The 26,784-nt window shown below is 46.3% G+C and overlaps 1 protein-coding gene across 8 annotated transcripts; it reads left to right on the top strand.

Moving 5' to 3' along the window:
- Nucleotides 1-277: 277 nt before the first annotated feature.
- On the top strand, nt 278-25,967 carry UBE2V1 (ubiquitin conjugating enzyme E2 V1). 8 transcript variants are annotated; one of them, XM_081560278.1, is made up of 5 exons: nt 278-317; nt 1,354-1,453; nt 14,929-15,059; nt 22,839-22,964; nt 24,207-25,967. In XM_081560278.1, exons 2-5 carry the CDS (start codon nt 1,402-1,404, stop codon nt 24,351-24,353), a joined length of 456 nt encoding a protein of 151 aa, XP_081416404.1. In that variant the 5' UTR covers nt 278-317; nt 1,354-1,401; the 3' UTR covers nt 24,354-25,967. The 8 variants fall into 8 exon arrangements, with proteins under 8 accessions (XP_081416404.1, XP_081416403.1, XP_081416406.1 ...); XM_081560277.1 differs by having other exon boundaries at nt 14,929-15,077; XM_081560280.1 differs by having other exon boundaries at nt 1,354-3,845; nt 14,929-15,077.
- The last annotated feature ends 817 nt before the right edge of the window (nt 25,968-26,784 follow it).

Here is a 26,784-nt window from a genome sequence, read left to right as displayed (position 1 = left end):
TTTTCTTTTAGTCACACCCTTCCAAGTCTGATCACCCTTGCCCTTCTCACCAAGCACCTCAATACCTGCCTCGCACCAGAGCCTGGAGGGCCTTGCGGGTTGCTGGGCCCTCACGCACGCAAATGTTTCCTCGCTCTAAAAGGGCAGGAAAAAAAAACCTTTCAGGCAACGGGTCGAGCGGCCCGCAGAGCAGGCGTCAGTGAGGCGTCCGCGCATGCGCACGCGCCTGCGCAGAAGAGCCCAGGGACGGTGGGGGGTGAAGAAGGGGCCGGCCTTTGAGCGACAGCGACGCAAGATGGCAGCCACCACGGGCTCGGGTGAGCGGGGGTGCCGGGCCCAGCCGGCCGAGGGGGCATGGGCTTGGGCTGGGGGCTGGAGACCCGCACAGGCTCCTGCTGCGGGGCCAGGGCCTCTGTAGGGCCGCTGTCCGCCAGGCCCCGCGGCGGCGACGCGGGCGGCCTGAGCGGGGAGGAGGAGCAGGCGGTGGCCGGAAGCACGGGCGGGGGCCTGAGGGGCCTGTGGGCGGCGCGGTGAGGCCGAGGCTCCCCCGGGCGGTGTGAGGGCCCTGCGGAGAGGAAGGGCTCGGCCCCGCGGCGCTGCAGAACGGCTGGAGCGAGCGAGGGGCGAGCGCAGGGCCACTCCGGAGGAGTCAGGGGCCGGCGGCTCCTTAGAAGAGATCGAGGGGTCCCTTAGAGGACGAGGAGGCGCCCCCAACGAGATGGAAGTCCTTTATTGGATGCTGGGTGTCTGAGCGGGGGGAGGAGCCTTAGGGATGTCCGTTTGGCCCTGACTTCAGTGAAGCCCCTGAGGAAGAATGAGGGAAGGAAACGGGATCCTGAGGGGTGACTGAGAGGGTGCCCCGTTGGTTAAGGGCATGGATCCGTGTAAGTTTGGGGAATTGGGTTAGCTGAGAAAAATTTTACGCAGATTAGAAAGGGGGCGTCTTGGGATGGCAGCTTTTGCGGTTGGGGGCTGGGAGTAAGGTCATCTCCACAGGATACGTGAGAAGGGGAAAGGGATTTCTCAGATTCCAGAGGGATTTGGTTGGAGCAGCTTAAAGTGCAATGACCCCATCATTACCAGGCCCCTATTTGAGGAGGTAGATGTTGGGTTTTAGGAGGCGAGCGAGTAGGGCGGTCGGTGGAAGCTTGCGATCCTGGGTGAAGAGCAGATGAGTTGGGAGCCCTGGAGGTGTCTGTTAGGGGAAGGGTTACCTGAGGGAAGCCCCATGCAGTGAGTGAGACTGGGAATCAGGTTTCAGAGATGTTCTTCTTAGAGAGGAATCATTTCTTTTATTTGGGTGAGGGAAGCATACTTTAGGAGTGTCTCTTACGGAGACTGTCTCTCTTTCAGGTATTGGTAACATATGGGGGTTCAGCTCAGAAGTTCCCCAGTGGCTGGATGGGCATGGGGAGAGGAATAAATGAAATGGGAGCTGGAGAAGAAAGTCGAGGTGCGAGAGGGATTGAGGGGGCTGCACTCTGGGCCAGGGGGTGTTCTTCCAGACCCTGGTAGGTAAAGGGAAGCGGCATTTATTTTGGATTCCCTGCTCTGTACTCCCCTAAGATGCTCCAGAGGATCAAGTCCCTGTGAACACTCACAGTTGGGGATCAGGGGATGGACTCAAGTGGCCTTCTGGAGGAGACAAGATGATGATTGTTCGGGGAAGGTCCCCCAGAGGGGCCAGTGAGGCAAGAGAGTCAGATTCTGGAAGTGCAGGATTTGGGAGTGACAGAGTGTCTCCCTTTTGGCGAGCGGAGTGTCCCCTGAGGTGTCTGGCAATGAAATTGGCCAAAGAAGTCCTCCCAGATGAGGTGACCATGGGTGACCTCTGATGGAGGAAACAAACAGGACCACCGGGCTGGCTGCTGAAATCCTCCAGCTGTATAAGGCCGCAACAGCACTGTTAGGAGAGGTTGGTGATCTGAAATGAGCAGGGTGAGGGAGTCTGTCTTTCCCGGATGTTTCTCCTCTAGTATCCTGAGGGGCCATCTTTGTCTGATTGTTAGAGTGGGCATGGAAGGAGTTGGACGTCGGGGGTCTGACCGAAGTCACCCACCACAAGCTGTCTTTTACACTGAAAGCCATGGGGTCTTCCTGAAGGATAGAGGAAACCACACCTCCCTTTCCTGGATTTGGATTCAATTGGAACAGTGCTGAGTCAATTCATTTACCAAGAGACTACCACAGACATTCTCAGAAGAGAGGGGCTGAGTCAGGCCAGACTGCCGTGAGGCTCCTCTCAGCAGAGTAACACCCCAGCCAGGTTGCTCTTGAACTGGGGTGGCTGTTCATACAGCTCTGCCCGTAGCCACCTTCGTTACGGTGGTATTGCTGCTCAGCTCCTTGGCAGTGACTTGAGATTGGCTACCTATAATCTGGTTTAACAGCTACTTAATTCTAACTTCTTGAGATCCTGCCAGTTGAAGAGTACTTCATAAATGCTGTGGTCATCAGATAAAACATCGTCAGCTGCTGTCTAGTGGCATACAGAGCACTTGGCATGGTTTAGGTTTCAGGGAACAGGTTTTGAGATGCCCTGAAACTGGACTTCCCAGAACTCCTTTGTCTGTGTGTTCAACAGGTATTTGTTAAGAATTTGCTGTGCCCTATTATGGAGAGTGAACAGGATGGACATAGCCCCTATCCTCGAAGAGCTGCTGTTCTAGTCAAGGAGAAACCCATTAAAGGAATAAATAATTAAGATTTCAGAGAGCAGTAAATGCTGTGAAGGAAATTGTGTTATGTGGTGCTGTCCAGAGAGGTGGTCACGGAAGGCTTCTCCAAGAGCTGGTATTTGAACTAAAGCAGATAATGGAAGGAGCCAGCGGTGTGTGTCACAGGCCAGGGCTGGGGGACAGTGAGTGGAAAGGCCTTGTGGCAGGAACCCACTTGGCATGTTGAAAGAACCAAAGACCTCAGTGTGCAAGGGAGGCTTGTTAAAGAGATGGGTTAGAGAGATGGCTTTGGATTTTATTCAGTGTGAAAGGAAGCCATTGAACAAGTACCTGGTCTGAAGTAGGCATTCAGTAAATATTTGGTGAATGAATAAATGAGGGTCTTAAAAAGAGAAGAATGACGAGATCTGACCTCTACGCCCAGGCAGTAAGAGGAGTGTGGAGTGCTAAGGTGGGAAGCAGAAAGATCATATTGCTATGACCTGGGGCTGGGTTAAACTGAAATAAGTGTACAGGCCCCTCTGCTTTCTAACCCTGAGAAGTCTTTCGGGTGTGGTCAGGGGCCCTGAGGCCTTCCTTAGGCAGGTTTAGAACAAGCTTCTTGATTAATCTGTGTCCCTCGGTCCCAGGAAACAGCTTTGAAGCCTTTGAGTTCCTGTAAGGGCTGAACTTAGTTTTTTGTGGTCACTGCTTTCAACACTTGGTGACAGCACCTTCCTACCTCTTTTGCTTCTGCAGTGTGTGATTTCTGCATAGACCTTAGAGGGTGAAACTGTGAAAAACCCACCAAAATCCTCAGGATGCTCATGTTATGACAGGTTACTTCCTCCTGCCTTGACCAGGATTGCAGGGCCTCAAAGAGTAGCCCTTGGCAGCCAGGTCTTTCCTCTGACCCAGCATCCCACAGGCTACCCTGACAGTTAACCAAAAACGTAGTGCCAGAAGAGTAAGCCTGTTACATTTTAAATCCGCATTTGTTGGAGCGGCCTCATACACACAACCCTCTTACGAACATTTCACCACATGGGCGGTGGAGGTTACCATCTTCCGTTCCGTTCAAGAGTGTTCCCCAGAAAGCTGCAGCTGGCAGACGAGAACCTGTAGTCTCTTAGCTGGTCTCCTTCCCGTGTGTCTCACTGTGTGAGCATCTTCTTGTGCCGGTTGCAGGTAAGTGCCTTTTGTACAACAGGGCTCTGCTTTCAAGAGAACATCACGTGGTGCTCAGCTGAAGAAATAACCCGTCTGCCCCAGCGATGGAAGGAAAAGCTGTATTGGGCCAGAACCACCTATGGTTCCTCTAAGGGATCGCCAGGGTGTGCTGGTCATGATTTTCCCCTGCACAGAAACTTTAAAACCACCCTCTTCCCCCCACTATATTCTCTTTCTCTCTCCCTCCCTCAAGTCTCTAATTCTGAAAGTCCCCAGAGAAGTACAGAGCAGCACATTTGGTGACAGAGAGGTGTGAGCACTATTACTTTTACATTGCATATAGTGGTTTAGCGGTTTCCTCATACTTTGACTTACCTGTTATATCATCTCATTCAACTCTCCACAACCCGGTGAGCTCACCAGCGGAGGTGTTGGCCCCATGGTATTCCCCAGGGAGATTGGTGGCTGGCCGAGGCATGGTGACACTCAAGATTAGAACCGGGGGGTTTTGACTCTAGTTCCTTCCCCAGCTTATTCTAGCACCTTTGGGAGGAAATGGAATGGCGTGGATTTGGCCATGTGCTCTTCCTTGGACTTGGCGTGTTTAATCTTGGTGAGAATGGGCTTTAATAAGAAGTCAGTGCCACCTGTAGCAGGAACTCTTCATAGCATCCCTGACCATGTCTTATCCCATTCTAGGTTATGCGCTGTCTGATGAGTGAAGGCCACTGCTTGCTCTTGCTTATACTTTACAGTCAATAAGTCACACTCATTGGGCTTCAGGCCCCGTGATGTCGTGTACAAAGTCTGTCAGTCCTTGTCTTCAGTACATGCAAGCCTTTCAGACTTCTTTTTAAATGGCACTTCTCGGGCTAACTATGTGCTAGACGCTATATTAAATACATCATCTTGTTTCTGACAGTAAGCCTTTGAAGCAGGTATCTGTTGTGAAGGTGAGGAAACTGAGGCTCAGAGAGGAGAAATGACTTGCCTGAACCCCAGAGCCAGTGACTTGCAAACCAGGGTACAGAACTGTGACCGCTCTGCTCCAGGGCAGACGCTCTAGGCCACAGTAGCATTTTTCCAGCCCCTGTTGCCTGCTCTCCAGCTGAGCATCTCAAGTTCCTTCGGCCGTTGGCAGGCCTGTTGACTCCTGCCCTGGCGGATTAGTTCCTTTGCGGGTGGATGATAACAACACCGACTAGGGGTCTTCTTCACTGACACGTTCACCCCGTGCACACCCGTAGGTGTGACCCCAGAATAGACGCCGAGTCCTCCTCCTCCTCTCTTATCGGCATTATTGCCACCGAGACGGTGGTTCCTACCAGAACCGCCTTTCTTTCACCTAGAAGACAGCAAAGGCCTCCTGCCTCCAGTCATGCCTTTTTCCAGTCCATTCTCTACAGAGGAAGTAGAATGACTTCTCACAGACAAGAAAACAGAAAGCGCCACTCCCAGCAGAAAGCCCTTCGTGCTGCGCTCAGAATAAAATCCGTCCCTCTTCCATGGTCCTCCAGGCCCACCATGGCCTTGCCTGCCGCGACCTCACGTGATACGGCAGCTCTGCTCCTGCCCTTCCGCTTTGGGAAGCTCGGCGTGCAGTGACTGCCTGCTTCTCCCCCTCAGGTCCCAGCTCTCCAGAAAGGCCGTCCTTCCACCCTTTCAGTCTAGTCTTCTCACTCATCACGGCTCTGTTCTGTTCTCTTCTAAAGTGCTTAAGCTTGTCTGAAGGTTTCTCGGGGTGTTTTTGCTTGTTTGGGAGTGTTTTTTTTAGCATATTTTCTGGGCCTTTCCAGTAGGACAGGATTCTGCCTTGCTCTTTGCTGTGTCCCTAGCGCCTGTATGGTCCCTGGCAAATAGTAGGCTCTCAACAGACACGGAGTGTCACAGCGAACTAATCTGAAAGGACAGAAGCGAAAATGCCTGTTCAACCTTTCAAAAAGGAAAGCTCTTGCCCTGATTAGTTGGTACTTTCAGAAGGACTTCAGAATAGCATTAACTCTGTCCTCTCCTTCCCTAATGTCCTGAGACACTTACTGTCTCCACCCCTTGCAGAGAAAAGACGATCTTTGGCTTCCGTCACCCTCGCAGCAGAGAAACATGGGGTCTTGAGTTTTGTCCCCAGCTGTTTGTTGTCACATCATCTGGACTCTCAAGGACGATAGAAGGGGGGATGTTTCTTCCTCTAGATGAGCGATTCTCAAACTGGAACACATTAGAGTCACCTGGAGGGCCTGTTAGGTTGCTGGGCTCTACCCTCAGTTTTCGATTCAATAATTCTGTGGTGGAATGGAGTGTTCTGGTGTCTGGCCTGAGAATTCACACTTCTAGGGGGTTTGCAGGTGATATGAAGGCTGCAGGTCTGGGGACCATACTTGGAGAATCATTGCTGTAGAGAAGGAGAGAAGAAATATCCTCCTCTGGACAGGCCCTAAGTAGGCACCCAGACTTCACTTGCCAGTTACTCAGAAATAAAAGTTATCCGCCCCCTCACTTTATGTCAGGAATGTTTAATCCAGGTGCTTCACCTTCCAGGCATCCTTATTTTCCCAGGTGGTAGCACCACCAAGCTCCTAACTCAGTTCGCTGTCTTCCCTGAACGGTCAACCAAGTCAGTTTCAGCCAGTAGCTTTCTTTCCAGAGAGACCTGTGAGGCGCTGCCATTTTAAACCAAGACCCAGGCCAGGCCGGGGTTTCCCAGGGTGACCTGCTGAGATACCTGCCACTTTGTGGCAGTGATTTTCCCAAAAAGACATTTTAAAGGGCTTCAAAATTCTTCTTGTACCACAAATATTTTAATATGTTGCTGTGATTCACATTACTGCATTAAATGTTTTACTAGGACATGGTGTAAAACCCTATCAAATATTCATGCTTTTTTAACCTGGTTGTCATCTTTTCTTTGTAATATCCTGCAACTGCTGACTTTTCAGTTTATATTTAGCCAAGAGAATAACTGGCTGACTTTTAATACTGACACAGATCCAGGAAAAATCCTTCTGGAAAGAAGAATTCTGAAGTAACAGTAACAAATGTTTTCTTTTTATAAATCTTGGATTGCTGTGTTGTTTTAGCACCTTAATAATGTTATCTTAACATTTTCATAGTTAACCTTTGAATAGTTACAGTTTATTAAGATTAACAAGAGTCCATTTTTACATACTCTTGTAAAAGTATTGTCTCTTGAAGCTGTTTCTTCAGCTGCCTTTTAGGTGAAATTTTAGGAAATTTTAGAAATTTTAGGAATCTTAAAATTTAGGTTGATTCAGTAGATTAAGTGCCAGAGGAAGAAAATATGTTAGAGTATTACTGAGTTTTTCTAATCTGTTAATACTTGTGGTTTTTGTGACATATATGGATTTAATTTTTAATACATTCACTGAAGTCTTGTTAAAAGTAACATATCATGATTTTGAGCCTATTCTCTCCCATTGGGATGGGATGAAGTACCCCCTGTGACTGATAACACTCACAAGGTCTGTAGGATCTCTGACAAGTATTTGGATTTTTATCCCTGGAGTAACCCCTGAGGTTCTAGAAGAAGGGTGTGGTTAGGCCATTCAGAACTAAATGCTCTTGCTTTGTAGAAAATATTGGTGTATTAACTTTGTAAGCAGTTTTTAAATGGTTTGAAATATCAGTAACATGCTTTCATATATATTTAATGAAGCAATCTTCAATTTGTAATGAAGAATCCTTGACTTGTGTCATCTGGGGAGAGAAACAGTTTTCCCTCTTTAAAGAAGGAAAAAAGGTTCTCTAAAAGTCTTGATCACACTTCATCAAAAAAATAAAACTAATCAAACTTCAATTACTTCAAAATAAAGAACCTTTGGTATCTCAATTACATAGTATCAGTATTCAGTATTTTGGCCACAGTAGACCATATTAGAGGTTATAGTAGAAAAGGAAGAGGTACTGCCTTTTCTTCAATCAGGAATCATTAATTGAGAATCATTACATGCCAGGGAGCATACCAGATCCTGGGGAGGTAGAGTTGAATGAGTCACAGCTCTTAACTTGAGAAGCTGCGAGAGTGAGTCAGACAATAAAAAAGAAAGAAAATGAAATTTAAAGACAAAGAAAAGGTACAGCACAGTCGTTGGGTGAAGGACCGTGGGTTGGGGGTGAGAGGCTCTAAGAGGCCCTCTACAGACTGCCCAGCTCCTCACTGAAGATTGGTGTTTCTTCTTCATATCCTCACATTCAAAATTTAACATATAACTTTTCCTGGGTGATTTAAAATCCATCCTAGTCCCTTTGATAATCTTTATAATATTAGACTCTCTTTTAATAGTGCTGTGAATACTTCCCTGCCATGTTTCCAGAAATAAACCAGAGTTAGAATTTTGTGACACTGAGCATTATTCATTCTCAAACAACATCCGTAGCTAATACCCAGCCACCCATTCATTCATTCAGCAGGCATTTGAGTACATGCTTTGGCAGAGCGCTCTGACGTATTGGAACAAAACTCTCAGGGAATTTATGTTCAGATGGGAGAGACAGACAATAAACAACTAATGAAGTAGAAACGAATACTGTACGTTTAAAATGTCGAGTGGTAATGATGCTGTGAAGAAAAATAAAGCAAGATAAGAGAATGGGAAGTTAGACATCAGATGAAGAAGGGAGCCTGCCACCATGCCTAGCTCTGGGACAGAATTCTGGGGTGAGTGAGCATCAAGTGCAAAAGCAACATCAGATGGCCTGTTCGGAAAACTCAGGGAGGCTGGTGTGGCTGGAGGAGGGTGAGGAGCAAGGGAAGGGAGGCAGGAAATGATGTTGGGGAAGTCAGCGGGGCTCTGTGGGTGAGCTCAGGAGTTTGGAGGCTAGTTGGAAGGGCAGCCGGTGGAGGGCAGTGAGAGGGGAGCCATGGCATCTAACTTACCTTTAAAGGGCTCGCTGTGGAGAGTAGCCTGTAGACAGAAACCAGGGAGACCAAGAAACCAGTCAGGAAGCGGAGGCAGCGTGGGCTCCAGTGGTTGTGGTCCGAATGGTGAAGATGGTATTGGGGATATGTTTGGAAATGGGTTAAATATGGGATGTAAGGGAAAGATTTCTTACTGTAACTCCAGGGTTTCTAGTCTGGGAAATGTGTACCATACACTGAGATCGAGGGGTGGGTAGTTTTTGTTTTTTGAGGAATGCAAGGGAGTTTTGTTTGGAATTAAGTTGGAGAGGCCTGTTAGGCATCTAAATGGGGATGTTTAGCAGGCAGTTAATTAGAAATATAAATCGGAGAGTTATTAGCATCCTTGGTCTGGGTAAGATCACTTGGGGAGTCAAGTAGACAGAAAAACAGCGGTCAGTGAGCTGTGCGCTGAGGCCTGGCAGCCAGTGGTGGGAGGTCAAGGCGATGAGGCTCCTCAGTGCGTGAGGTTGCGAAGAGAGCCCAAGGCTTAGGGAAGAGTTACAGGACCAGCCGTGGACGCTGCCAGCGCTCCCGGGATGGGAGGTGGGGACTGAGCACTGGTCACAGGACTTGGCTAGGGGCCTGGCGCCCCTGGGAGCGATTTGGGCGAGTCACTCGCTAGAGAAACCTGAATGGAGTAGGTGCAGGTTGGGTGAGAAATTGCAGACAAGGAGTCAAGACAGCCCTCTTGAGGTTTTTTTGCTAAAAACGAGCAAAGAAATGAGCTAGTAGCTAGAAGGGGATATGGGGTCAAGTGAGGGTTTTAATACTGTGATGGTGTGCCGATGAAGGTGATTCAGTCTCTGTGCCCGGTATAACACCAAGTGCTTTGTAGCTTTTAGCTCATTGATTCTTCCTCACCTCCCGTAGATGCAGGGAGTATTGGGACCCCTGTTGTGCTGAGGGTCAATGTAACTTGCAGGGTCCCTCAGCTAGATTGCTGGAAAGTGGCAGAGTGTGGACTTGAGCCTAGGTCCATGCTCTTAATCCTCTGCTAAGAGATTGTAGAGTTTTCTCTGAAGTTATGTTCTGATTCTTGCTTGTGGGAGGTAACTTCGCCATTACTCTGACCAGCCTTGTCAAAATAGAGTGGTCAACTAGATATCCTTACATTTGTGATTCTGCTTCCATGGCTTCCCTGATGGCTCAGATGGTAAAGAATCTGCCCACGTTGCGGGAGACCCAGGTTCAATCCCTGGGTTGGGAAGATCCCCTGGAGTAGGAAATGGCAACCCACTCCAGTATGCTTGCCTGGAGAATTCCATGGACAGAGGAGCTTGGCAGGCTACACTCCATGGGTTTGCAAAGAGTTGGACAAGGCTGAGCAACTAACGCTTCCATTTTTTTCACTTTCCATGGCATCTGAAGATAATTTGTGTGAGTATACACATATAAGGGGCTTCCCCGATGGCTCAGAGGAAAAGAAACCACCTTCAGTGCAGGAGACGCAGGAGACGGGTTCGATCCCTGGGTAGGGGAGAGACATACAAGGGAAGCAGGAGTTGACTTTGTGTTTATCTTTTATAAAATGGATTGTACATACCTTTTTATTCTTTGCTCAGGTTTTTTTTTTAATTTTCAACAAATGTTCATCTAAAGCCTACCATGTAAAGGCCAATTGTTTTAATATCTCTTTATAAAAATGAGAACCACCACCACAGTCATGCAAATTAATATGTGCTACCTTAAATCTCTTAACATCCCACCTACCTCAGCCTGTAAGTTGTTTGATAACCTGTTCTGTTGTCACAGTATTTGCTCCAAGCAGATGCTTCTGCCTTGTATCCTGAGATGTTCAGAGTAACACATCCCTAACCTGGCCTCTAACCCTTCAGCACATCCTGAACATTACCTGGGAGATTTGCTTTATCTCTTGCCCTGCTCAGAGGCTTCTGCAGCTCCCCACTAATTACCTTCAAGACAAAGTCCAGTCCCTCTTAGAAACACAGCCCCACCTCTTTAGGTTTCATCATATTCCGAGGGGTCTATGACCCTCTCAAAGGTTAAAAAAACATTGTCTTATGTTTTAATAGTTTTGTTTTATTGGACTTCATGCGTATGTATCTTGTTTCCATAGTGAGACTTCATTCTCTGATCAGGAGACTCCTGTGTTTTATTTCTTTCATAGCCCTTGTAAGGTCTAGCATAGTGTGGGATGAGTGTTTGGTAATTATTGTACTGAAAAGTGTGTGTACATATATATTACTGACAAGTTTATAGGTAGGGAAATGTTGAGAAACAGTTAAAAAGCCTAGCCAACTTTCAAAATTGCTGTCCTGAAATGTGTGGATTTTGCTTGTGAACGTGGAATGAGCTCAGTTTTAGACACATGAAACATGGAACCCTAGATGGTTCTTTACTAGATCAGTTCAGTTCAGTCGCCTCACTCATGTTCAACTCTTTGTGACCCCATGGACTGCAGCCCGCCAGCCCTCCCTGTCCATCACCAACTCCCAGAGTTTACTCAAACTCATGTCCATTGAGTCAGTGATGCCATCCAGCCGTCTCATCCTCTGTCGTCCCCTTCTCCTCCCGCCTTATAGAGTTCAGTATATCAGCTAACCAAGCACTCATCAACCACTTCTCTTTAAATATCAGAAAAAGCTAAATGAATCAGTGCATACTTTGTATGTGTTTTCAGTTCCTGATTTCTGCCTGCTGTTCTTTCCCAGGCTTTTAATCAGTTTTTGAGTGAAAGTAAGTTTATGGCTTAGGGAAAATTAACTAAAAAGTAACAGCCCTCTTAAAAAGCTGTCCACTTTGTGGACCTAAATTCTTCAAGATTTAGATAAATAAAGGTTAACTGAGTACGTAACTGCCCAATACCAGATTACAACCTTTATCAGTCTTTACTTACTCTTACCCTTAGAGGGTTTAAAATATCCTCTGAGCTAAACCTCGGGTGTTAAGGCTTAAAGGGATTTTTGAGAACAATTAGGTGACCTCAGATGTTGCAAAATGGTGACCCATAAGCAGAATCTGAACCACAGACACTTGGCCAGAGCAAAGGAGAGACGGTCCCCTTTAGACAGGACATGTATTCTCCCGTCACGTCAGTTCTTAACACTTCCTGTTGTTTTGTGCCAGACATTTTAAAGAAATTTGCAAAGCCATACCACTCTTCTAACCAATTTATTTTTGCTCTTTGGAAAATATAGTTGTCCGTTATTTATCTTAACACATAGTGGTTTGTTGTGGTTACTTATACAGTGAATTAAATATTTTTAAAATTTCTCAGTTTTAATTTTTTAATTTGATAAATAACAATAGCTATAACCCACATAAACAAAGGCTCTTTGAAATCTTCAGTCATATTTAAGAGTATAAAAGTGTCTTGAGACCAAAAAAGCTGAGAACTGCTATTCAGATGGAATAAATGCTTACTGTAATTAATCAGTATATATTACAGTTATTCTGATATTTATATGTATAGTCCAACTCCTGCTTGGACTATTTCTAGACTGCCTAGTAGCTACTGGCCAGTCCGAAGTTTGTCACTTATTAAGCTGTTTTAATGCCTGTTTCATAATTGACTCAAACTGAGTCACCCGATAATGTCCGCATGGAAGTGACAGCGCTGGCTTTGTCCCCTGTGGTGCTCAGTCACTGTTCCGAATACTCACCTAGGGTAAGTTTAACTGCCTCAGTTTTTGTTGGTGTTCAGTTGTGTATGTGGGCTTTGTACACTTTAAGTAATTGAATGTCTAATCCAGTGGAAATACTTGTTGAAAGTACAATATTCTTTACGAATATAATAGTTTTCCCCACGTCACCAGTAAAAAAAAAATGAAGCATCAGAAACATATAACTTGAATTCACTACCTACTTTGAAACTAATGGCAATGAGCTTGTGATATTTGGATTAAGATTTCCTTATCAGGGGGACCTCCCTGGCACATTCTGAGATGCCAGGAGTTAGGGCTTCAGTGTATGAATTTGAAGAGACACAATTCAGCCCATTACCTCATCTCTGAACAGGTACCTCAGATATTTATGTCTTCCTATCAGTACAACTCCGTGCTGTTGGGATGTTCATTTTTCATAGTGCAGGGTCAGAAATTAACCAGTAGTAATAACAGTGGTAATGCACAGTGATTTTTCTCCCCGAGCCGAATTAGTTAGGATTGTTAACGATTTAACTCTTTCTAAACAAAAGGCATTGTATTGTCTGGCTTTTTGCTTATAATGTCAAAAACATCCTTCAGTTTTGTGTTTTCTGGAGGAGACTTAATTATTCAGTGTGGCTGAATAATCCAGTTAGCTAGTCTATGGGTGAAAAATGTTAGTGTTTTCCAAATGGGCCATTCAGGAATGCTTTCAGGATTTTTCTGTTAAGTTTCAAGTACCATCTGTGCTGTTTAATATTTTTCTTCAGTCAGCTGACTCTTTTGCTTACATTTATTTTAAAAAGGAAAATTTTATCATCGTCATAAGTGGAAAATTAGTATAATATTACTTGCCCTAAATAAGTTATTCTCAAAAATAGATGCGTGACTGTAGAGTGAAGTATTCACTCATGTACCATCTTCAGAAAGCTTGGGGGCCATAGACTCCTCTCTCTCTTCACACTTCTTCGACTCTTCACACTTTGTAGGTAGCCTGACAACACATCTCACCACTCAGACCTCTGAAATATCAAACCTTCTCACCACCTTCACTGCCATCCCCTGTGACCTGCTGGAATTACTACCATAGCCTCCTGCTTCTGCCCGCGCTCCCTTCACTGTGCTCCCCACACAGCAGCCAGAGGGGTCCTGTTACAAACAGGTCGGGTCCTGCCGCTCCTCTGCTCACAACCCCAGTGTTTGTTTTCACGGTTGGAGCCCCTGATTTCCTCCTAATCTTCCATCTCACTGACTTGGTTTTAGCTAAATTGGCACCTTTGCTGTTCTTTGACACTCTGGGCAAGGTCATGCTTCAGGACCTTTGCCCCTGCCTGGAAGACTCTCCCTTCAGCTACCAATAAATCATGCTCCCTGTTTAAAATTGTAACTTCCCTTATCAGTACCATCTGCTCCAGAACACCACCATCTGTCATATTAATAATTTGCATGTATTTCCTTCTAGAATGTAAGCTCCATGAGAGCAGGCATTTTTGTGTTGTTCACAGCTTATTTCCTGGTGCCTGGAAAAGTATCTGATGTCCTCAGATACTTATTCCAGTCGAATTAATAGTAACGTGTTCTGCACTTTGGAAAATACTAAAATATACTGAAAACACTTCCCACAGCTTTGAGTCCCTCCAAGTGGGTCTTTCTTCACAATCATCTGTTAAGTGCTGCTTGGCTCTGAGAGTCTGGCCAGTTGGGGGCTCAGTTAAGAAAGCTGGTAACTTGCCTGGATCCTGAGTTTTTTCCAGAGGAAATAGTCTGAGTGCCAGGGGAGTGGGGGACAGGTAGGCAGGACTGGTTGGGAGAGCAGCATTCCCATCTGGCCCCAGTACCTAGACTCTGTTCTGGAAGACACCAGAAGCGGTGCACGCCTCGGCCTGGACTCGGGTACAGTGGTATGAGCCTGGGAGACGTGTTTGTGTGCCCGCTTCCCTGAGCCACTTAACAGGCTTTGGGAATTTTAGAAACAGGTAAAGCAGAGAACTGGCTACCCTCCTTTAGCTTTTTCACAAGAGAGAAACTATGACTTAAATATTTGAAAATTTTCATCCGTGCTGCCTTCACTTGACTCTTGAGTTGATGAGAGGACACTGTTGTTATGTGCTAGGAGTAGGGCAGCTGGTCCTTCTAAGGTAGTTTTAAGAGTCATTCCAGCAAAGGAGCACACCCTTGGAGATGTAGAAGAAGAAAACGAAAGAAATAGCCTCTTTTCTTCCAAGGCACTTTTATTAACACTTTATTTATGGTTTTCATCTCAAACTCGTGGGCCCAAATTAACATTTTGACTTGTAAAGCCTTTGTGAAGTTTGTCAGAGCTCCAGGGATGGGGGCGGGGTACTTTCTAGGTTCTGTCACCTAGCCCTGGTTTAGTCACCGAACCGCGTGCCCCTTCCTTCTGGTTGTGCTCGTCAATACAGATAGCTTTATAAGCAGCAAGCTTGAGGCGCGACGACTTAAAGCAGTTTTTTGCATGTAAGCGTCTTTATTGTCAGGTAGTGATAATGAGCGACTAGCTCTAGGCTTACAAGTTCCCCTGGAGTTGCTAGTATCTTGAATCTCTTTCCATTTATTTTAGGAGTAAAAGTCCCTCGCAATTTCCGACTGTTGGAAGAACTCGAAGAAGGCCAGAAAGGAGTAGGCGATGGCACAGTTAGCTGGGGTCTAGAAGATGACGAAGACATGACTCTTACGAGATGGACAGGGATGGTAATTGGGCCTCCAAGAGTAAGCGTCGGGCTGCGGCTATAAATGTCAATGTCTTACGTTCACTGTGCCTCCTTTTAAAAACGGTTAGCCTTATCACGGAAAAGCTCACCAGTGGTATATTTTCTGAAATGTGGCTATTCTTTTTTGACCAGTTTCAGTTTATATATTTGAACCTCCTCTGATGCTGTTTAATCCCTCTAAATGGTAAGCAAAAACCTGTTCCGACTCCTAGTGTGAATTTACATGACACTGTAGACAGTGAGGTTTGAGGTAATTGTACCTTTAGATGTAGTTTAGAACAAACTCTTGGGCTTATCACATAACAATGTTCCAGATACAGCCACCATTCCTGAAGACAGGGTCTCAGTGAACTTGGGAAAGCCTTCGGGGCTGCGGCTTCCATGCGTTCTTTCCCAGTCCTGTCAGGCATCTGTACCCTAGTTCTTTGGGCCATTCGGCAAAGGGTCATTGCCTGCTTGGTCTACTCTGGTCTGTTCCAGGCTCTGTTGAGCCGAGACCTTTGCAAAGAAGACAGAGACAATGGGGACGAGGAATGTGACCTCTCTTAAGCTTTGTAATTAGCAAGCGTTCCCAGTCTTCATAATGCCAGCTAACCTTTTTTTATGGCATGTAGTCAGCTCCCCAGAAACGGCATTTAATTCTCACAAGAGCCCGTTGTTAGGATGTTCTTGTTGTGTAGTTGCATTCCATTTTATAGAAGAAGCCAACTTGGAGAAATCCACACAAAGTCGCTTAGCGGATAATTCCCAAACCAGGTCTCACTCCAGAGCCTGTATTCCTAACTACTAGCCTACATTGTCTCCTTCCTATTTATATTTTGAGTTCTCAGCTGTTCCCATTATAGAATTATCTAGTGTTAAGTAATAATTTGATGTGGAAGTGAAGAGATAGATTCCAACAATGTGACACTCATTTCAAACAAGCTGTAGGAGATTTTAAGTATAGCAGGCCCTTTCCTGTGTCTGCTTGTGCTCAAGGATAGTCAGTCATTCTGTTCATCTCGTGCAAGGCTCTGCACTAGTTCTGGGAGCTAGAAAGACACATGGGATGTGGCCCTGGCTGAGAAAGGAAGTGTGGTGCTCGCTCAGTGTTAGGACGATCGGTTGTCCATCTTAGATTGTCATAGATGCTCAGGGGGAATGACTGGCTTTGCCATTTACTTTTTTGAGTCATTTTCGTGACCCTGTAGTTTTGTTGGGGGGGGAGGTTGGTTAAAAAATGTGCAATCTGTTTTTACTCGTTTTTTGATTTTTTTTTTTTTTAATCTATGAAAATCAGGGTTTTCTGAATCTAATAAGTACTAGGGAAAACCTGGTGGAGAAGGCTTTTGTCTTCACACAGATCATTTCTTGCTGTCTCTGAAAGCCCTTTGTATAGCGAAGGTTTCCTTCACTGCGTTTCATCTCTCTTAAGAATAGTTTAGGTTTTTTGAAGATGAAAACTCTTCTTCCCTCCTCTTTACTCTCCAGAACACCTAGAAATGACTCAGAATGAGGTAGTTGTTGATTTGTTAATCAACAGACCTATTTTCAGACTTTAGTATAGTAGGGATGAACCAGTGTACAGCAGTGAATACCCTAAATTATACCACGGTTGAGTTTGTTCAGTGAGTACACTCAGTGGTACCACTGAGTTATACGTTTACACAAACACATGAGCAAATCTAATGAACACTCAGTTCTGTTGAAAATATCCTGTTCCATCTAAAACACTTTCGATTACCCTGAATTTCAATTGACCTCTTTCCAAAGGAAGCTGTTAGTGAGTAGCTACAGTATGCAAGGTACTTCCCATATATCCTTTACATCTTTTTTTTTTTTTAACTGAGACATAATTCACAACTGGAGAATTCACTTACCATACAATATACCTTTAAAGTGTTCAGTGAGTTTTTTTAAATCATATTCAGCATTGGGCAACTATCATTAATTTGAGGGCATGTTCATTACCCAAGAGAAACTCCATGCCCATCGGCAGGCACTCCCATTCTGCCCTCTACCCTCGCATTCCTCACCCTTGACAGTCACTGATTTTCTGTCTCTCTGAGTTTGCCAATTCTGACATTTCATGTAATTGGAATCAATATGTGGCCTTTTGTGACTGGCTTTTACTTATGATGTTTTCAAGGTTCGTCCATGTTATAACACTTTCCAGTAGTTCTTTCCTTCTTATGGCTGAATAATATTCTTTTTTAGTAGCTATACAATGTTTTGTTTATCTGTTAATTGATGGACTTTTGAATTTTTTTTACTTTTTGCCTGTTAACAAATAATACTTCTATGAATATTTGTGTATAGGCTTTTATGGGGACAGATGTTTTCACTTCTCTTAAGTATATACATAGGAGAGGAATTGTTAGATCATATGATAACTTTGTTTAACATTTTAAGCAACTGCCAAACTGTTTTCCAAAGTAGCTGCACCGTTTCACATTCCTGCCAGCAGTGCATGAGGCTGTTCGTTTCTCTCCATCTTCACCAATTCTTATCACCGTGACTTTTTCCTCTTACCGTTTCTGTTGCCCTGGTTCCCTAAGGTTAAAGGCAGAGACAGAAAAGGAACTACCTGCTTCTAGGTGCTTCCTGTGGCCAGTCTCTTCTGTGGTTAACGTACAAGGTATATGCTGTGCAGCTGGAGTATCAGCCTCATTCTTAAAGCATCTAAATAGAACGTTGAGTAACTCGTCTCCCTGTTATCCTTTTGTTGTTGTGTTACTCAACAAAATCCTCCACCAGTATTTAAAAAGCATGTACCAAATGATCCAGCAGTTCTGCTAGGAATTTACTCCTCTTTTCTTGAATGTATTGCCCCAAATCCTGTACAAAACTAACTCATGCAGTGTTTCAGTAGTAGCAAAACATTGGAAAGCACCTCAGTGTCCTTCAGTAGAGCATAGTATGCACTGTTCAGCTTTTCAAAGGGATGAGACAGATTCATGTGTGCTGAAATGGAGTGATCTCCATGATACTTTAGCGCAAAAAAGGGTACAAAGCAGTATGCAGAACACGCTGTCACTTGGGGTCAGGCTGGGTGAGGGAGGAGGAAGCGGTGGGCACACTCGTGCCTCTGTGTGCTGAGAGCCCTGGAAAACACAGGAGAAGCTGATGTCGGTGGTGGCATTCTTCAAAAGGAATCACTCGCTAGGCCGGGGGGAAGGGAGACTCACACCTTTTTGTACTCTTTGAGTGTGCTTTAATCATGAGTGTGTTAGCTATTTGAAAATAGATACGTATATGTATTTTTTCTTTTTGTAAAGCAAATCTTCCAAACCTAAAAGCAAAGCTTCCTGTCCAAGTGCCCCTTGCAAAATTCGGCAAACATGTCTGGCCCCAGCATTGCATGTAGAGTATTTTTACTCTGACCATAGAGTGGTAATGGTAGCCAGGTTATAGAGCAGAGTTGCTCAGCCTTGGCACTATTGACTTATTGGGCTGAGTCGTTCTTAGTTTTGGAGCTGTCCTGTGCATTAGAGGGTGTTTAGCAGCGTCCCTGGTGCTGTGACAGTCACAAATGTCTCCAGGTGCAGCCTGCTTCCCACCACTTTGGGAGTGGCACCGGGACGGGGGTTGCCATGGCTGAGAAGCGCTGTTATACCTCTGGAGTTGCCCATGATCATGTTTTTATGGGTGGGTTGGAGCCTAGGTGTGTGTTTATACACACACTTCTCTAAAAGTGTTCTGCGCGTGCTTCAGAACAGACAGAATGACAGGAGTGTGTGAGTAAAAGGGCCGTGACCCTTGCCCCGTTTCATCAGACTCTCCCCAGAAGAAAAACTGCTCACGTGCCGGGTGGTGCGTTTCTACCGGCGTTTACTGTGGCTACACAAACATACACAGAACCATTTCAATTAAAAGGAGGCCTTGCTATGCTTAATGTTTTGCAGCTTTTTTTTTTCCCCTTAACAGATGGTGGACATCTTTCCATATCAGTATATATTGACCTGTCTCCTTTTTAAAAGCTTTCAGTTACTTGTCTGATATGTGAATATATTCTCATAAAGTTTTTCAAATGATACAGATTAAACAGTTCACTTTGTTCCACTTAATTCTTTGTGTCAGTCAAGAAAAGAGAAACCATACTAGATATTTCAACAGATCATTTAATATAGAAAGTTGATCAAATAGGTGTTGGGCTGAAAAAAAGCCTACTAGACACTAGACAATAACCACTGCCTGGCTCTGGAAGGCTGGGTCAGGGGAGGCTAGGACCACTGAAGCCTGTCGTGTGGAGGACAGGCACCCTCGGCTGTTGGTCCCTGTGGGGCCCGCAGAGCTGGTCAGAGGAGCCCCGGAAGACCAGGGGCTTAGCCCAGAGACAGCTCTCGCTGTCACGATGGAGGCCTCGGGCCAGAGTGACACTGATGGCAACAGAAAGCAAATGGGAAGGAGAGAGGGCCTCCTTTCGCCTTTTTATTTTTTATTGAGATTGTGCGGTCAACTCAGCAACTTAAGTCTTCAGCTGTACAATATTCAGGTGGTCCTGTGATTGAATTCAAGAAATGAATAATTAATACTGCCATCAGAGGATCTGTGGCTCACCTAGATACCCTGACTGATGGGAACGGTTTTTGTGCAGAGGAGGACTGTCCCGTCCCTGTCCGGAGCGGGCTGTGCAGGTGCTGGGTAGTGAGCTGCAGGCCCACCTCTCCTGCTCTGCTGTGGGTCCTGGCACTGGCATCTGTGAACTACGTGTTTCCTCCGTCAGCTGGCCTCCTGGTGGGCTCTAGGAGAGGACACAGGAGAGGGCCTGAAAGGCCGAGAGAGAAGACTCGTTCCTTCCTGGTTGCTTCTGTTCTGTCTGCGTCACTCTGGTAATTGCCCTTCATCCTGGCATCAGCAGGGGGTCCCGGCCTCCAGCTTTTGGGGGCACCCCCAGCATCAGCCTCACAGCAGCCCCTCCTCAGAGACCTGGGTTCAACTCTGGAACCCTCTTGCTCCGAGCCTCTAGATCTGATCAGCTACAGCTTTCCTCCTTTGTCCCCCAGCCTTCAGGGGGAGCAAAGGCAACAGGCCTGAGCTAACACAAAGGTGGTGTCTGCTCCCTGCAGTCATTACCTCTGTGTTTGTTTGGGTTCCTCCTTTAAAACTGGTTTCAGTCCAGTGATACCTGTCTAACCGATTTCCTATATTAAATTCTTTGTTAAAATACCTAGTGTGGTGTCTTTTTTCCCCAGCTTTTCCCTGATTTTCAAATCCCCACCTTCATCCTCAGATTAACTGTGAGCAGTAGTTTGACGTGTCTCCTCCCACACCTCCTCCTGTACCTTTACTGCCTGCCCATGGCCTCAGTCGTGGAGATCCTCTCAGGCTGGACCCCGTCTCCCCTTTGAGAGGCCCCAGCCTTTGTTCTGATAAACACAGCATATGCCCAGCTTGTACACTGGACGTACTTTTTATGTAACTGTATAGGATTTGAACTGAATAGTGGTTGACTAGTTCACCTAATGTCATCTTTTTTATGTATACTCATTTAGATTTTGTGCTTTGCATATTTTTGCAGCCAATACCTTTTTCATTTTCTCATATCTCATTTGTCTTAAAAACACTTTTAAAAGACTGAAGTTTTGCCATTTCAGACTATGTGGATGGACCTGGAGGAGGTTAGGCTTAGTGAAATAAATTAGAGAAAGGCAAATACTGTATGTTGCCACTTTTATGTGGAATCTAAGAAATAAATGAATAGAAATGGATAGATACAGAGAACAGACTAGTGGTTACCAGTAGGGAGAGAGAAGGAAGGAGGGGCCAAGATAGGGGTAGGGGATTAAGAGAGAGACACCACCATGTATAAAAATAAATAAGCTACAAGAATATATTGTATAGCACAAGTGATGTAGCCAATAGTTTATAATAACTTTAAATGGAGTATCAGCTGTAAAAATATTGAATCACTGTTACATACCTAAAACTAATACTGTCAACCAACTGTATTGCAATATAAATAGATAAATAAGCAAACATTCATTGTATTGTATAATACTTCCAGATTTACAGAAAAGTTGCAACGTTCGTTCATTCAGCAAACAGTGGAGTACCAGTTTGGTTGATGCCCTGCCCGCCTTGTTCTGAGTTTAATGAGGGGTGTCTGATGGGTAACTGGGCGTCAGTCTTCAGTTGAGGGGTCTCGAGAACTCTGAGGGGAACATGCATGGGAGCCGAGCTGCGGGGCTCAGAGGAGCAGCTGGTATGAGCACCTCAAGGAGAGGGCACTCAGCCTGTTCAGAGTGTGACGAGGAGGGCGGGGCCGCACAGGGTCCGGTCCAGGAGCTGGGCTCCCCTTTCTCAGGTCTCCAGGGAGACACTGGAGGGGTTAAGCCATGGGAACAGTGTCCAGGGCTGTCTAGGGAGCAGCTGGTAGGGGCGTGAGAGAAGGCAGAGGCTTGGGGTGATCTGGAGGCTGTGTGACGGTAGAGGAAGGTTGGGTGGGTGTGACCCCTTCTGATGCTCGGGATAAGGAGTGAGGGAAAAGGGAGTCCCAGCTGGCTGCTAGTTTCGCTGTAACTGCAGGATGGTGCTGCTGCCTTTTACCAGGAAAGAAGGCAGGTGGGGGGAAATCCTGAGTTGAGCTTTAGTTACAGGTTGGGGTCCCTGTTAAGTGGGTGTGAAAATCTTCTGTGGGAATATTATGACTGCCTTCTGAATCTTATGTTCCAGTTTTTAAACTCGGGACGGGCCACTATTTTAGACATAATGTTTTCAAGCCTTTAAATCATCTTTCTTAATGTGTTCCCCCCAAAGGCCACTAGATGTCACTGTTCACACAGGAGCCGTTTGTTGTGCAGCCCGGGGTGAGTGCAGGGCACGGGTGCCTGAGAGGGCCCCGGAGGAGGGCGGTCTCCCCGCAAGGGGGCCAGTCTGACCGGACGGTGTCGGCCGCCCTTTGGCGTGGTCTTCAGGCACGCAAATGGTGATAACGCAGCTTCACAGAAGAGAGCCGCAAACAGCCTTCTGCTGTATATGATGCTTGAACTGGGTCTCAGAGGTTGTAAGGTGGTTCAGGTGGGGGCTCAGCGCCCTAGAACCGCCTGGCAGCACACTCTGCCGCTCAGCGGGTGGGAGTGAAAAGGGAGCAGTTCCCTGGCTCGAGGTCAGACTCGTTGGCGTTCGGAGAAGGACCGTTTCTCCTGGGCAGGTCTGGCGTCCTCGGCCCCCCCTTGCCTTCTCCACGCTGGTCATCTCTCGGGTGGTCCTAAAGGCAGCAGGGAGGGGTGCCGGTGCCTGTAGCCCAGACCCCCTTCCCAGAGCGCAGCCCACGGTGGGGAGGAGTGGGAGGCGGCGCTCGTGTCTGGGCCCACCCCCGCCTTGTGCTGGCTTTCAGAGTTCTCCAAAGAGTTGCCTGTTCTTTACTCTGTACATGGCGGTATTTAGTGCCTTGGCTGATGATCCCAGCATGAGTAGACATTGATGTGACTTCCCAGAATGAAGGATGCCTCTTAAACATCATTTCCCAGCGTGTAGACAAATTAATGTAAAAGCAAGTCCATCTGATTGGGCCTAATGATACCACCTTAAAACTTCGGTGACACTAGCTTAAATTTCCTGGCTTCTTTATATTCCCCCAAAGCCAGGATTCATATGCGCTAGTGCAGGGACTGGTCACGACTGACTCACCAAACAGCGAGTAGACTCTGTTTGGTGGCAGTAGACGCACCAGCTCTGCATCAGGAATAAATGGGGAATAAATGGGGTTTCAGAAGTTCTGCGTTTTTTAATTCTTTGTAATTGCCTGACATGGCTATACCTTCTTTTTTTTTTCCAGACAATTTATGAAAACCGAATATACAGCCTTAAAATAGAATGTGGACCTAAATACCCAGAAGCACCCCCCTTTGTAAGATTTGTAACAAAAATTAATATGAATGGAGTTAATAGTTCTAATGGAGTGGTAAGTTGTTTCTGCTGCCCCTACTTGTCCCCTGGGGTTCCCCAAAAATTATTTGTGCTCGAATGTCAGGGGCACTTGAGGCCTGATTCCATTTGTTCCTTGATTATTTGATGATGACATGTACTGCAGTATGCACATGTGCAGTTTTGGAGTCAGGGCCTGCTTCCTGGTTGTGTTTAAGCACAACTTGTACGGCGTTTGCTCTGGCCTGTTATCACTCAGCCTGTGCTGGTCACTTTGAGACAAGAGCTCCTTCAGTCCCCCTGCTACATCCCCAGGAGGCAGAGGTGAGGAAACGCAGGCAGAGAGGGGAAAGACCTCCCCCGAAGCCACACTTCTCTTCACGGGCCTTATTTGTGGACCACGGGTATAATACTTATCCTTGTAACAGCCTTGCTTTTTTAACTTATTTTTACCACCGTTTTCACTACCATAAATGGAAACCAGTCTATTTGTCATAAGAAGGCAATATTGGCATCACAACAGTAGATACTATAAAAGCGAAGCAGAGTTGGTAAATACGTCGCTTGCCAAAGGCTTTTGAACCTCTGAGGCTGCTGTCTTGGCCAGGGGAGAGCGGCGCGTGTTCAAGGGTGCTTGCGTGCTGGCATCACAGGAGCTCCTGTTTGAGGCATTCAGCAGACTTGAGTGAACACTGAGAGCTGAGCCTGTTGCTGTGGTCAGTGTTGCCTCGAGGCCACCTGAAGTCCTGAGCCCAGGAGAAGCTCCCACTCGGGGGCGCTTCTCCCGGGGGTGCTGTGCAGACTTGAGAGGGTGTGGCTCGGGCAGGCCCTGGTCTGCAGGGCCGGGGCGGGCCGCCGCTGCCTTGCTCTCCCTCCTGCCCTGAGCGGCGGCCGCAGCCAGCCCAGGACCGCCGCTGCCTTGCTCTCCCTCCTGCCCTGAACGGTGCCCGAAGGCGGCCCAGGAGCAGGGAGGTCGCAGTTTCACAGCCAGCTGAGTCTCACCAGCTGTCAGTGCCTTGTCTGTAAAAGCGGCTTTTACTTATCCGTGATTTCCTCCTTCTAGACTGTGAGGGTTTGGGACCCAAAAAGGGAAAAGCAGACTAACTGGAGGGAGGGAATCCTGTGGGCATTCCGCACGTCAGATCCCACTGGGTGATCAGCATGTTCAACCTGAAAAATGCTTCTTACTCACTTCTCTGCTGTAGCTTAGCTGCAGCACACAGCTTTCCTTTTGTTTGAGAGCCTGACAGTAATTTGTTTTATCTTTGCCTTTCTGTAGGTGGACCCAAGAGCCATATCAGTGCTAGCAAAATGGCAGAATTCGTATAGCATCAAAGTTGTCCTGCAAGAGCTTCGGCGCCTAATGATGTCTAAAGAAAATATGAAACTCCCTCAGCCGCCTGAAGGACAGTGTTACAGCAATTAATCAAAAAGAAAAACCACAGGCCCTCCCCTGCCCCCCATTCGATTTAAGCAGTCTTCATTTTCCACAGTAGTAAATTTTCTAGATTCGTCTTGTAGACCTCAAAGTACTGGAAAGAAACCTCCCATTCAAAGGCAGTTTATCTTAAGATACTGTAAATGATACTAATTTTTTTGTCCATTTGAAATATATAAGTTGTGCTATAACAAATCATCCTGTCAAGTGTAACCACTGTCCACATAGTTGAACTTCTGGGATCAAGAAAGTGATATTTAAATTGATTCCCATCCTAACCGGTGGGGCACATCTAACTCAACTGTGAAAAGACACATCACACAATCACCTTGCTGCTGATTCCATGGCCTGGGGTCTCTGCCTTCTCCCCCTCCCCCCGCCCTCCCTGCAACAGCCCTCCAGCTAGGGGTGGCTTATTAGCGTAGACTTGAAGGTTTCAGGTCGCAGCCTGGGGGACACTGCTGGTGTGTGGGGTGCTTTGCATCCCTGGCCTCTTTCTCTAAGTCTTAAGTGACGCCCCCCTTCCAAGCCATCAATCCTCCTCCCCCCAACCCTCCACTGCCACCCTTGGCCGAGGCATAGATTGTAACCCCTCTGCTCCCCTCTGAAATTGGCCTTTGGTGAGGAATTCAGGGCTTTCCCCATATCTTCTCCCCCCGCCTTAATCGAGGGGTGCTGCTTTTTTCCTTCCTCCTCCTCAAGTCCCCTTCTGCACCACCATCACCCGACACTTCCCATGACGCTTCCTTGCTTTGGCCAGAAGCCATCAGGTAAGGTTGGAAAGAGTCTCTGACCTCCCCTCATTTAGTTTTGGAACCACAATTTATTTCCTCTCCACCAGCCTGGGAAATGAAGATTGGGCTCTCAGCCTTGCCACCCTCTGCTGCCATCGTCAGCTGACGTGTTCCTTTAGCTCAGGTCTCGGTAAGGTGAAAAGAACGGTCACCAGGGCTACTCAGACCTGCCCGCTCGCAACCTCCTTGGTGGTGAAACTTGGAGAAAGGCCACAGAGACACTTGTGAGCACACAGGACCTTCTGAATGAATTATTCTCTTTTCCTGTGAAGGCGCTGGCTTTTTAAAATGGGAGAAGTTTTACACAGGGCTCGCGTTCGGTCATCCTTTCAGTCCATCCGGGTCTAGTTTGGAAGCTGACAACTGGAACAAAAAGAACCTTGAATTCGGTGCAGACTTTGGTTTTGGTGCTGCTGCTTCTGCCGGTCCTCAGCAGGGATCACGAAAGAGCTCGGCGTGCGCGGCAGAGCCCCGAAATTGCTGGCAAATCGCTGCGTGTTTCCACTTTTCTGTTCAGGACCACTAAATGCTGAGATGTGGATGCATACCGAAATAAAATCAATTCATTGTGTTCCAAGGGTTTTTTTTTTTTTTTAGTGTCTGTGTAAAACCACCTTCTGAAGCAGCCAACTATCAAGTCTGAAAAGCAATTGACGTTTCCATTCATCTTTTTCTGGGGGAAACCTTAGTTCTAAGGGTTTAACATCCTGTAAGTAAAGTTTAACATAACAGTATTCCATAAGCAGCCTTTTTATTGTCAGACCATTGCCTGATTTTAATATAATAAAAAGCGTGCATTAATATTTAAGAAGCTGTGCTCTTCTTCCTCAGCATGTAATTTATTCAGGATTAGAATTTAATGTCTTAGATGCTTTGGTATTCAATTTGACTTCCAAAAGCAGGGGTCGGGGAACTTTTTCTACAATGGGTCCAAGTTAGAAAACATTTAGGCTTTCTCTTTCCCTTTTGGCTTGTGAGATCTCTGATTGCACTCAGGCCCTCAGCAGTGAGGGCAGAGTCCTAGCCCCTCGACGGCCAGAGAATTCCCAACTGTTCAAGCTTTATTGGCCAAGAGGCAAAATCAAAGAAATTATGTGTGTGTGTGTGTGTTTAACGAGAAAACAATTTCCTTGATTTTTGGATGAAATTCAAAACATCATCGAGTACAGTTCTTTGTAATGTTAACAGGTACACTGAGAAGAATGGAATGCTTTTTTTTAGGGGATAACATGTAATTGGATTCAAAGTTAGTGTTCTCTGTCATCAGATCAGCTGCAGATGGTCCTCTGTATAGTTCATTCCTCTTCTGAGGGGCCAAACAGAACTCGGCAGTGGACCGGATCTGGCCCATGGACCACAGTTTGCCAACCCCTGTCTTAAAACAAGCAAAAGGGGGGTGGGGTTTTCCCTGAGATTTAAAATGTTGCTTTGTGAAGCTCAAGCTATTAAGTCTCCGCTACTAACAACTGTTAGTACTTGGTAGCTGGATTTAGTTGTCTGTTGGATGAAAAAGAAAAACAATTTTCCCATGTATTTCTAGCGTTTGAAACGAGAGTTTTGCTCGGATGGATGGTGTGTCTGCCATCTCCTGTGTGAGCAGTGAGGACGTGTCCGTGCCATCTTGA

This window comes from Giraffa tippelskirchi, chromosome 13 (assembly GCF_054371585.1).
Source record: "Giraffa tippelskirchi isolate mGirTip1 chromosome 13, T2T-mGirTip1v1.2.pri, whole genome shotgun sequence".
NCBI lineage: Eukaryota > Metazoa > Chordata > Mammalia > Artiodactyla > Giraffidae > Giraffa > Giraffa tippelskirchi.
The sequence above is the reverse complement of the archived record's forward strand: the minus strand, read 5'-3'. Positions and strand labels throughout refer to the sequence as shown.

Coding starts and splice junctions, on each gene's coding strand:
- UBE2V1 (XM_081560277.1), top strand. CDS start 1,402: ATGGGCATGGGGAGAGGAATAAATGAAATGGGAGCTGGAGAAGAAAGT. Junction 15,078..22,838: donor TGGTAATTGGGCCTCCAAGA/GTAAGCGTCGGG, acceptor TTTTTTTTCCAG/ACAATTTATGAAAACCGAAT. Junction 22,965..24,206: donor TTAATAGTTCTAATGGAGTG/GTAAGTTGTTTC, acceptor GCCTTTCTGTAG/GTGGACCCAAGAGCCATATC.